Source organism: Myodes glareolus, chromosome 10 (assembly GCF_982192425.1).
Source record: "Myodes glareolus chromosome 10, mMyoGla1.1, whole genome shotgun sequence".
NCBI classification, from domain to species: Eukaryota; Metazoa; Chordata; class Mammalia; order Rodentia; family Cricetidae; genus Myodes; species Myodes glareolus.
Window position 1 is genome coordinate 15,020,749 of NC_142035.1, and position 12,510 is coordinate 15,033,258.

At 38.9% G+C, this 12,510-nt stretch overlaps 1 protein-coding gene across 1 annotated transcript in view; it reads right to left on the reverse strand.

The window, feature by feature from the left end:
• Positions 1–12,510, reverse strand: part of Stk4 (serine/threonine kinase 4) — an 88,374-nt gene that overhangs the window by 37,558 nt on the left and 38,306 nt on the right. Inside the window, exon 10 of the mRNA XM_048440991.3 lies at positions 5,346–5,503. Coding sequence (XP_048296948.1) covers positions 5,346–5,503 — 158 coding nt within the window. The remainder of the gene's footprint in view (positions 1–5,345; positions 5,504–12,510) is intronic.

Below are 12,510 nucleotides of genomic sequence, written 5' to 3' on the forward strand. Positions count from 1 at the left end.
CTAGCTCTTGTGGACCAGGCTGGCCTCGAACTCACAGAGATCTGCCTGCCTCTGCCTCCTGAGTGATGAGATTAAAGGTGTGTGCCACCACCGCCTAGCCTGATTTTATCTTTAAAGCCAAGATTACTTAGGAATACATTTGTACATTGTCAAGTATGACAACATGTCTCTAGTCACTTTCTTATTATTAATTTCTAAACTATTGAATTATAGACAAAATACATTGTCTGTATGATTTCTATACTGAATGAGATGTCTCTTTTAGCACTTTAAAAGACGGGCAAGTCTTGTAAACATTTTCTGTTCTTAAAGTTTAATATTCATTTGAAAAGTATTCCTGTGCTATAAATGTTGAAAGTTGTGTTAGTTTTGGTGCTAGGACCTGGATCCAGTCTTTGAATATATAAAGTATGAACTCTACCCCTGGCCACCCAGCCTGTTTTACATAGTATGCTCCAGACCAGTGAATGAATAACCCTGTCTCAAAAACAACAACAAAATCCCAAAGCCACAGTGTCTGAAGCACAGGAGTCGAAGTTGTTTTGCTGGTCACCACATGCGTGTGCACACAAGTGGTCATATACACACCACCCTGAAATGTCCAGAGTGTGCATATGTGCACTCATGTGCTCACTGGCTGGCCAGTGAGCCCAGGGATCTGTCTGCCCCCCCTGCCCCTCGCCAATGGTGGTTACAAACATACATCACAATCCCTGGACTGACTGACTGACTGACTGACTGACTGACTGACTGACTTTCTTCCTTTCTTTTTAATGAGGTTCTGGGGATTGGACTTGGGTCTTCAAGCACTTTGCTGACTGAGCTACATCTCTAGTTCCTGGTGTCCATTTCTGGGAGAATAATATTTATGTCATTACTACACTTTCAGTTTTCACACTGCTCTTTGTATTTCTGTTGCATGCTGTAACTGGATAGTGAGATTTATCTATCTATCTATCTATCTATCTATCTATCTATCTATCCATCAACAGATAAAAGTTTCACATAGATTCATGACTCTGATCTCCTACAGCTCCTCTGTACCCAATAGCAATATAAAGTAGTTTTCTTCCCATATAATGCTTTTGTCTTGAATTCTGTTTCATTATGTTGTTTGTTTTTGAGACATAGTCTTGCTATGTTGGCTAAGCTAGACCCCTCGCCTAGGCATCCCAAGTAGCAACTTACAGACTCACACTGTGCACCTAATTCCTACCTACACGTTGCGCCCTTTTCTATTTCTCTATTTTAAGTTTTTTGGTGACATTGTATCTTAGATTTATCTTCTTTACAGACTTAGAGACAATGGGAAACTTTTAATGTAGTCACATTTATTATGATGACCGATGTGTCTGTCACTCAGCTCCGGCCACTATAACTTCCTTCCTTCCTTACATACTCCAGCTACATCTCTGTGTACTGCTCAGCTTGGGTACAGCTTCGTTTCCTTCCAATGGCTTGTTCTTCTTCATGTGTATGAACTGAATGCCCTGTCTATTTATACAGACACTTTTATTTACATAGGCCTTTTCCACGTTTTCCCCATACCATGCTTTACAAAATTTGCCATTGTGGTGCCCTACATGATGTTATTTCCTGAATTTGCTGAGTTTATCTTTGTTTCTCTCATTATGAACTCCACAAAAACAAAGGTTTTGTCTTGTACATCCACTCTGGGCATGCAAGTCATCTTAAACTAAAATACTATGGGTGGTTTTAATTTTATTTGAAGATTTATGAAGCAAATTGAATTTAAATTTAAAGCTTTTTGTGGCATTAGGAATAGCAAGATGAGAATGTGAAGTCTCATAAAAAGAATATTCTTTTCAAAAAATGTGATCTGTTTATAAAATATCAGTTTATAGAAGTATCAGTTTTGAAGAATATTGCATTTTTGGGCACTGTTTTTTGCTTTAATCAGTACATATCTTAAACACTACAGGGAATCATTGAAGGTTTTTTTCCACTTAGTAAATAAGACAACTCAATTTTAGAAATGGGATAAGTATCCAATTTCAGATGAAAATATGAATTTTTTTGTAAGTATCAAATTCTGCCACTTCTGATTAAATTATTTCCTATTTCCCATTTGGGACAAAAAGTTCATTTCAAAAAAGCAATTGCCCTCACAGGAGGAAAGAGGGTATCATTTTCACAATTAAATACTGCTTGTCTAGAATCAGAAAGCCTCTCTTTGAAGATGCTGCGGTAAACAAATTAGTTAGCCTCCCAGACACCCATCTCCTAAGCCAGGAAAGACTGCCCAGGCTTTGGGACTTATCTCAACACAGGGCACCTTTACAACTTAGAGATTTACAGAAATACATTCTCCCTGTTCCATGTATTTCTTTGATATTTCCAATTTAAGTATAAGAGACTCAAAAGGGAGAAAGAAATTTAAAAAAAATCAAACACTATTAACAAAGTTATTAACACACTATCTCTGAATTATGGTACCTACTAAGAAAAACAGAAACTTGTATAATGATACACTATACTCTAAAAATCTTTTTGGCAAGACCTTCAGGGGTTAGTGCACCACCTGGTGCAGCCCTCAGAGAATCTAAGACAACTGCTGGGACAGGGACTACCTTGTGTGCCATCTTTTTGACTACCATTCCAAACCCTTGCCTTAGGATTGTAGTAACAGCTATGACACCAAGGCATTAGAGGCAGTTTTCACTTGATCTTTAGTTTTATTTCGTGGATATTCTAATTCCATCTTCTTTCTTTATTCAAATAAGAAATGCTCTTAAAGAGAATTTTAAAGAACCAATTCTCAGGGGAATAGAGAAATAGCTTAGAAATTAAGTATACACTGCTCTTGCACACAAGTTGAGTTCATTTTCCAACACCCATATCAGGTGGCTAGGTGCCCTGTTCTGGCCTCTGTAGGCACTATATTATGTGTATGTGTGCTCATGTGCACAGATTCTCACACAGATCCACACATAAACAAACAATCAAAACTAAAAAATAAACTCTTTTTACAAGATGAATATTCAGGCTGGCAAGATGGTTCAGCAGGTAAAGGCACTTGCCACCAAGCCTTGAATGGGATCCCAGGACCTACATGGTGGATGGAGAGAACTTACTCCTATAAATTGTCCTCTGACTTTCATATGCATGCTGTGGTGTGTATGTGTAACTTTAATAAATTCTCTTGGCATTCTGAAGGTAAAAACAGAAATTTTATGACAGGTTGGCTCACTCATATATAAATCCAAATTTCCATTTGGATTTAGAACAAAAGTCCTAACATCAAATATATCTAAGTGTGAGACAGGTCAGACCATCAGCAGAAGAGAGTGCCGCTGGCCAGGTACATGGAGAACTGGAGAAGCCATGCTCAAACAGTGCTGCTGTACTGAGCCCAGGCAACCATCACCATGAAGGAGCAAGTGGGACAATTCAAAGCTTGTGAGTCTACTCTGTCTCACAATAGCAATCAGAAGAAAAGACAGATGCCAAAGACCTAGAAGAGGAATGGCAGCAGGTGCGCCCTATTTGTGGTCCCTTTTGTACAGTAGATTAGAAAACACTGTATCCATGTTTCTCTTGCGCTATGTTAACAGAGGGACCAGAATACAAGTTTCAAAATATAAAGTGGCTCAAGACACCTCTAGCTAAGGATTTCCCCATGGCACTCAAGAGGAAATGCTAAAGCCCTAATATTATGCAGTATCACCTGACTCTCTACTGCCTCCTCATCTCACCGCCCCCTGGGTACTGATGTCACTCACGTGCACACCATTTCTCCACTGTTCTGCAAATGCACCAAACCAGTCTCTGCTGCAGGATCCTTGCGTCGGCCATTCTCACCACCTGAAAGTAGTTTCTCTGGATATTTGCATAGTTCGGATCCTCATTCTCTTACCTATACTCTACTTTTCCTTTAATATTTTATTTCCTAAAGGTGCGCGCGCGCACACACACACACACCTCTCCCCAACTACACATCTGCTTTGCATTTTCTACAATACCACCATTTGACATTAAACGTTTCACTTACACTCCTTCTTCTAGAATGAAACCTCCATGAGGATGGCTTTCACCTGCCAGTTTACTTTCATAGGCCCCTTATAATCGTGTCTAGACAAGATGGTATCACCTGCCTGTTTACTTCCATAGGCCCCTATAAGAGTATCTAGAACAAGATGGTACTCAAAACCACCATGGGGGCTAGAGAGATGGCTCAGTGGTTAAGAGTACTCACTGCTCTTCCAGAGGACCTGAGTTCAATTCCCAGCAACCACATGGTGGCTCACAACCATCTGTAATGAGATCTGGTGCCCTCTTCTGCCATGCGGGCATACATGGAGGCAGAATGTTGTATACATAATAAATAAATAAATCTTAAAGAAAAAAAACACCATGGCAAATGAGCACACAGATTATCAGTAAAGCTGGACTCTGGCACAGGCCTGTTCTAAGTTAAATAAACCCAGGTAAGCCGTTCGGGCCTTCAGAAGACCACTACCCTGAGTTACAGAAACCACAGCAGTCTATGACGGGGCAGAGTAAGTCATGGAAGAATGGCATCACTTGTGTGTCAGTCAGCAGTTAGAAAGAAGGGCCAGATAGGTGTCTCGGTGTTCAAGTCCACCACACAAGCTAAATTCTTTTATATGAACCAATAGAATGATCGCACATCTGAATAGCACATTTTAGAACTTGAGAATGTAAAGACAAAAGTAGCAACAGAAAAAAAGTATTTTCTGGAAACAATCACAGCAAAATATGGGTCCTTAGCTTTCTTTTTGCCCTAAATGCTTTTTTGCCGCAACTCATTAAATCCTGCACACATGAATAAATGTCTGCAGTGGGAGGAAGGTGTTTTATAACAAAGGGAGGGAAACATATCGAGTTTTACATAACAAACTCTAAGAGATTTAGGACAATTCTCTCGTCTAAGCTGAAAAGAATGATTAATAAAAAGATAAACCACAAAATCCTGAGAAGCGCCCTCCAATGCGACTCTGAGAAAAGATCACAATCCCAAATACACTATTAAAGACAGCTGCTTCTTCATTTGGCTATGAACTATTTCATCACTAATCATTTCAGCCTCGACAAAAGAGAAAATAGCAAGTGAATAAAGAATTTTTAAAGGAAAAAACAGCATTAGTCAGGGATCCCAGAACTTCTCAAATGTCAGTAAAACTGTTGTCTCAAGCTAGTGAGCCTTTGGCCCTGGAGCTGCTGCCAAGGACAGTTACCGGAGGCTCAGCATTTGAAGGAAATGAGCATTCTCAGGCACTGTCAGCAGGTGACGACTGGATGTGTGGCCTGCAAACCCCTCTCAGAAGACATAAGCGTCTCAGCTCCAGCTACCAGCTACTCACAAACTCATAGTCTCCATCCTGTGGTATTTTCCAATCTGAAGAATTTTTCAGAGAGCCGGATACATTCTTGCCAAAGCTGTTGATCTGGTTTTCCTTTTCTTTTTGTTCAAAGTATTCAAGGAAAGATGGTTTTGCAGGCTGCATGGTCTCATCTCTTCCTGAAAACCAAGAAAAAATAAAGGGTAAAAAAGAACATATAGTTAAGGTTAGGATGCCCACATTGGCTACAGTCTCCAGGTCAAGTCTCTCTGTGGAATGAAGTTAAGACTTTACAGAAGTCTTTAATAAAGCTACAAAGAAAGAAAAAAATCTCACTTAAAATACTTCTTATGGAATTAAACAGATTCTGAAGTCTGCTGTAATACATGCAAATGTTTTCCCAGAGTTCTTATTTCTAAACAGAAAAGTTTGACTACTTCAATGATTCTGAGAAATCAATAATAACTATATTACTGTTGTTCTTTTTTATTGTTATTGGTTTCCTATAGCAAATAATTCTTGAAATAGACAAAAATACTTGTAGTCATCGTATTCGTTACTCTCTATAACATTGTAGCAGACAGAGGATGATACAGAAAGCGACTCCTTAATAAGCTCACATTCTAGCTGAAAGAAGGAGACAAATATAATTGAAAAACAACTCTTCCATTTGTGAAATATTTCATAAGGTTCTTCTGGTGATGAAGACCAAGACCAAAGCCCTGTATATAGCAGGCACATGTTTTCCCACTGAACTATAGCCCCACCTTATATAATTTTCTTTTTCTTTTCTCTTCTGTTTGTTTATTTATTCATCTGAGCAGGGTCTCATGCTGTAGCCCTGGCTAGCCTGAAATTCATTATGCAGACGAGGCTAGACCCAAATTCAGAGATTCTCTAGCCTCTGCCTTTCAAGAGCTAGGATGAAAGGCACATACCACTAAGTCTGGCCCACAAATAACTTTTAAAATATTATTTATGAGTAATTTAAATGGGGCATATCATATGTTTAGCATAAACTGAACTCTGTAAAATGATATACACAGTAGAAAAAGATCAAAATAGTAAATAAATCTCTCAGACATTTGTCTTCTTTCTCATCATCAACCAATCCAATCAATCCCAGGTTTGCCCACTGTTGGGTACTGCCCACTTACCATGTTGCTACTTCCTTCCTATGGGGGAGTTGATAGAGTATTTGCTAAGACCTGCCAATCACCCAAGAACATGATATACTGTTTTATGTGTTCTATGTAAACATTAGGTGTTTATGTTTGCTTTGTTAACTGTTAAACTTCATTTTTTGCATACCAAAGTACTAGAACTGCAATAGAACAAACTATGAAAATGAAACACTGGATTCACTGAAGAGACAGGAAGTTCTATGCTCTGCCCCTTCCTCTGGAAACTCAACAGGAAGGACTGGCTTGAGACAGCTGCACACTGACCTTTCACCTAATTCTACACATGAACAAGGAGTATCAGAAAACCTAGTGCCAACCAACCTGGAGACTGCTGAGCTGACACAGTCAGAACATGGCAACCATACAAAACACCCTAAATTCACTGGGCAGCTAACCAGACTAGAAAATGCAGAAAGTGCAAACTACTACATAGCTGTTTGGGGAAGGATTACATTGGATAAGTATCTCACACCCAAAATAGGCTACTTCATGTGTGTGAAGGAAGCAGCATAAATTTAATTTATAAATGATATAAGACACATACATTACAAGACAAATTATGGGAAGAAAATGTTTGTAACAAATACCATAAAATGTTTTGCCAGGCAGTGGTGGTGAACACTTTTAATCCCAGAACTCAGAAGGCAGAGGCAGGTGGATCTCTGTGAGTTTAAGGCCAGTCTGTTCTACACAGTGAGTTCCAGGACAGTTAGGGCTACACAGAGAAACTCTGTCTCAAAAAAAAAAAAAAAAAAAAAAAAAAAAAAAAAAACAGAGAGAGATTGAATGAATGAGAATTCTGAGGATACTTTATGGATTTGCGGAGATAAGAAACTAATATGCATTTTTAAAAATATTTTAAATATTATTTTTTAACTCAAAGGAGACCCTGAAAAGGAAGTAGACTGTGTTTGACTTAAGACTGGTAGCAAACAGGCTGGCACATACATTGGTGAGAGATCCTCTTAGAAACAACCAACAGCAATGCTTGATGTGGCCAACCTGACACCCCCAACTCATCCTTCTTGAGAAAAGTTGAATCTGGGGCTCTAATAACTGGAGAAATTCCATCTAGCTGAAGTGTCTGCAGCATGTCCCCTACAACTTTATAAATGCTACTGGGTGTGATTTTTTTCATAAATGCTCAAACACTTACTAAACTGGGCTATTTTTAGATCTTATATATTTCTATTAAGCCTCAAACCATGGATGGATATCTTGAGGTGTAATAAATTACTAGTGCAATAAACTAAGATTACTCTAACCAATTAAAGATTCACTCTTAAAAACTAATGGGCATTTAAGAGGTACCTAGGGGAAAACCACCACGACCAATTTGAGGACCAAAATATGACACCAAACACAACACATTATCGCATGGGCTACACATTATAGCATGAATCAAAGGCCAAGCTGTACCACAGTGGCACTGTTTCAAAATAAATACATTTAATGTAAAGCAAAATAAATACATAAAATTTAAGTCAGGAATGAGACTGTTTGTGGCTTAATTTTAGATCATCCCATAAGAATGTCTACCAGAAGAATATAGCATGTCTATTTCTATTACTGCTTAGATGAAAAAGTGGCAACATTTGCTTTCCTCATATGTCAATTATTTGCTTGACAACAACAGCCCTTCACAACTCCTTAAAAGATTCCTAATATTTTTAGAGCTAAAACAACTATTCTTTGTATCTTTCAACAACTAAGAAGCATAAATAAGAAATTCTAGCAATGTCTTTGCTTTCATCGTGTGCTACCAATGCCAGGGACCTGATTATCCCTGACATGAACCACAATTCAGAGACCCCTCAAAACTATGTTTAGGATTAGACAATTTTTTAATCTAACCATATATTCAGACATAAACTGGAAATGAAAGCCTTACTTTTTTTTAGGAATTTAATTATAGCTAAACAATCAGTAAAAGCTTACATGCACCAAATTACCAAAGAGCTAAAGATGATATCAAGTTTTTTGGAAAAGATCATCTGGGGGTATGGAGTTTCTGGGAATCAAACCCAGGGTCTTGCGCATGTCAGGCAAGCAGTCTACCGACTGAGCTACACCCTTAGCTCCCAAACATGATTTTGGAAATAGCACAGCAAACTAATTCCCAGTCTGGGGTTTTAAAATGTACACATTTTACTACAATTTTTTTAATTGAAAGAGATAGCTCCTATCCCAGAAGGTACAATGATTTAAACTTCTGGTCCTGACTATACATAGCCAGCAGAAACACCCAAAATCTTCTGGATTCAGTGTTAATAAATTTCAGTGAGCTTCCCAGTAGTAAAACACCATATGGAAGGGCACTAGTCAGCAGCTGTCTTAGATGAAGCCTTAACGCAAGCCAGCCCAGCTGCTATTGTACTAGCTGATCACAGATCTGAGCCAAACAAACCAGACCAAAAGAAATATCTAAGTGCAAATTTGCTAACCTATAGAATCATGCTTTAAATAAAATAGTGCTATATTAATCCACTAAATGTTGGAGTGCTTTGTTATGCAGCAAAGCTAAATGATTTAGCCATCCTCTCTCTACCTGCTCACTCGCAAACCACCTTAGTCCACAAAAAGCATTTCCCTTAGAAACTCAAGTGCAAATTCAACCAACACTGTTGCTAAACACCTGTGTTAGGGGTTTTCCCACGACTTTTATCACTACTTCCTGACCGCCACAGAAGGCACGAACAAAGACTTGTACACACTAGACACCTGCCCAGTGCCACACTTAGCAGAGTCTTGTGGAGGACTGTGACTCCAGCTGTGCAATGAGACATTTGCCTGAGGTTTACAGCTCTGACACGGACCGATGGCAACTTCAGTCATCAGGTTTTAACCCTGGTGAGCTGTACCTCATATAGTGAGCTCTCTAAAAACAAAATGAAGATTCTTGGCATGTTAGCGCTGCCATTAAGCTGGGTGAGGAAAGAGTGAGTGAGAGGAATTTTCCCAGGACCCTTCTCTTTGAACCATTCTTTCAGCAACCTTGAGCTGGTTGATCAAGTGCTGAGGAGCACTGTCAGAGTTGAAAAGCAGGAGAGAATCACTCCCAGGTGATTAAAGGCTAGGCTATCCTGTCCTCTCCCACTCCCAGGCCTCCAGCTGGGACGTTTTGTTTCAATGTGAACTAGAGTATTTTTTCAGATGTATCACAGGAAATGAACACATTCAGATGAATGATAATACAGGAAACCTGAAGCCAGAGGGAGAATGGACTGGACAAACCATTAAAAGAGCCACATCTTGCTTTGATTCTTTCATCCAATGCAGGACATCAATGTGCTCCTACACTATGGTGGCCTACTTCTCTGTAAGACCCACTTATCAACTGAATGGACAACCTGTCTAAATGCACAGGCAAAGGAAGGAAATGACGAGCATCTGTGCCTTGCCCCTGTCTTCCTTTGAAAAGTGTTACAGAAAAGCAAAAGATATGAGCCAAGCGTGTGTTATTAACTACACACGGGAAACATATTCAGCAATAAAAACTTGAGAGACTGAGGCTGGGGAGATGGCTCAGTTGGTAAAGTGCTTACTACAGAAGCGTGAAGACATGAGCTCAGATCCTCAGCACCCACATAAGAAAGATGGTGCAGCAGCACCAATCACCATCTGTATCCCAACACAGGAGAGGAGAACGGGCAGATTCCTGCAGCTCACTAGCCAGCTAGTCGAGTCAAACCCATAAGCTCAGTGAGTAAAAGTAGAGAGAAACCAAGGCAGAATCCTAGTGTTAACCTCTGGCCTACCTACACACACACACACACACACACACACACGCGCACACACGCATGTTCACATATATCAACAAAAGTTTACTATATATTATATATAATGTATCAAATTATTATATGTACTACATATAACATTGATAAACACTGAAACATAGATAAACCTTGAAAGAATTATACAAAACAAAAAATGCCAGACCAAAAGAGAAATATATTGTCTGAATCCATTTCCATTAAATATTCAGAACAGGCAAATCCATAGAGACAGAAAGTAGATAAATGGTTGATTGTGGAAGGGGAAGAAGTAACTGACAATGGAATGAGTATTTCTTTGGAAGTAATCAAAACGTCTGGAATTTAGAAATCATTATTCTTGTAATACTTTGTCAATATACTAAAAAGAAAATCTATGAAATTGAATGCTTTTTAAAAATTTTGAGTCGTCTATCTGCATCTACACATTTACACCAGAAGAGGGCATCAGATCCCACTATAGATGGTTGTGAGCCACCATGTGGGTGCTGAGAATTGAACTGAAGACCTATGGAAGAGCAACAGCCAGTGCTATTAACCTCTGAGCCATCTCTCCGGCCCCTGAAATGTATGCTTTAAAATGGTAAACTTTATGAATTATATCCCAGTTTAAAATAATAAAACTTTAAAAATTAAATACTGGTGGTGGTTGCAAAACTGCAAACATACTAAAAACCACTGTATACTCTAAATGAGAAAATTCCATAAATTTATGACCCATAAAATGGTATATAAACTATGTCAATAATTCAATCTTGAAATAAATCAACAAGACCTTCCTTTATGATGTGCTCTTGTTCTGGGTTTCTAAGAACTATAAAATAATGCCGGGATGGGCATGCTAGAAATGAGTTTAACCAAAAGTTGGAGCTTACATCTCCTTTGGAGTAACATCTATCAGATCTCAAACTTGATGACCCTTCCATCCCAAGCCCTCACTGTCAAACTAACCCACAATGGTCAACCTAGCCTTTCCTTAATTCCCACAATAGTTGTTTTTATCTAAACAGTAATTAATTCTGCTCAAAGTAAACACAAGCCTACATTTTCTTTTGAGCTTCATGCATAAATATTTGCAAGACAAAAACTCCAGTGATGCCTCAGTGTTTCCCTCTGTTTTAAAATAATGTGCTATAATGTAAACGCATCATAGTGGGCTTGATTTGTTTTTTTTAATCTAACATTTATTGTATGTGTGGTTTCTGGATTTTGTTTTTAAGGAGCATCTATGAGTTTTAGATGTATCAAGTCACTGAATCCCATAAAGTAACCATAAACTTTAAAATGTTCTTGAAACCACTAAGAACCACAGGTTGTAAGATGCCCTGGAGCCCAGAAAATACGTTCTTCCTAATAAACAGCCTGAGCAGCTGCATCTGTATGATCTGAACTGCTTTCTAGACAGTAGCTCCCAAGCCACCTTAATGCCAATGAGCTGCTTATGGATTACAAGAGAGACCTAGCTCCAAATTCCAAGGCCTCCCAGCTAGAACACTAGGGACAGCCACCAGAAAAGACAAGTCACCAATGAGGATGATCCACACTGTGGTATTGCAAGAATCTCCTGAGACAATGTCTCACCTTTCCAGCCAGAGTGCCTTCAAACACCCCCTTAATAACAGTGTCAAGTTCAAACTTTATATGTGGGTTCTCAAAGTCCTTTTAAAAGCTGACCAATGCCTACATCTGCTTCGGCCAACCTCAATATTCAATATACACTACCCACCTTTCTGACTTTGCACCTTTGCTGGCCGTCGTAATTAAAGTCTTGACCATTCTTCTCACAAATCCTTTAATCTTTTCTGTAACTTGCCAACCTTTCATTGAGTTTTTGTGATCTTCATATGCAGAGGGCCTCTCTCTTCAGCTAATCGCTACCAAGTGCCATGATCTGGGTATGTTCTACACATGTGCAGGACTGGAAAGCACAGGGGCAACATATGCAGCTCTAGGTAGTGATACTGAGACACCATCTCACGTTTTTAACCTGTAAGTTCTTTGTCAGCAGCAAATGTTCCAGTTGGTCTCTGTACATTACAGTTGGGACACATAATAAATATCTAGGAAATATCTCTTGGATCCCATTGGATAACCATTTTTAACAAATACTGGAATTGTCATTTCTTAGAAAAGACATATTTACAGAAAATCATCTACTTTCCCTTATAGACTGGAGAGTATATCTCCATTTTTTTTCTAAGCAAGCGTCTTAAGGCACTGGAGGTAGAG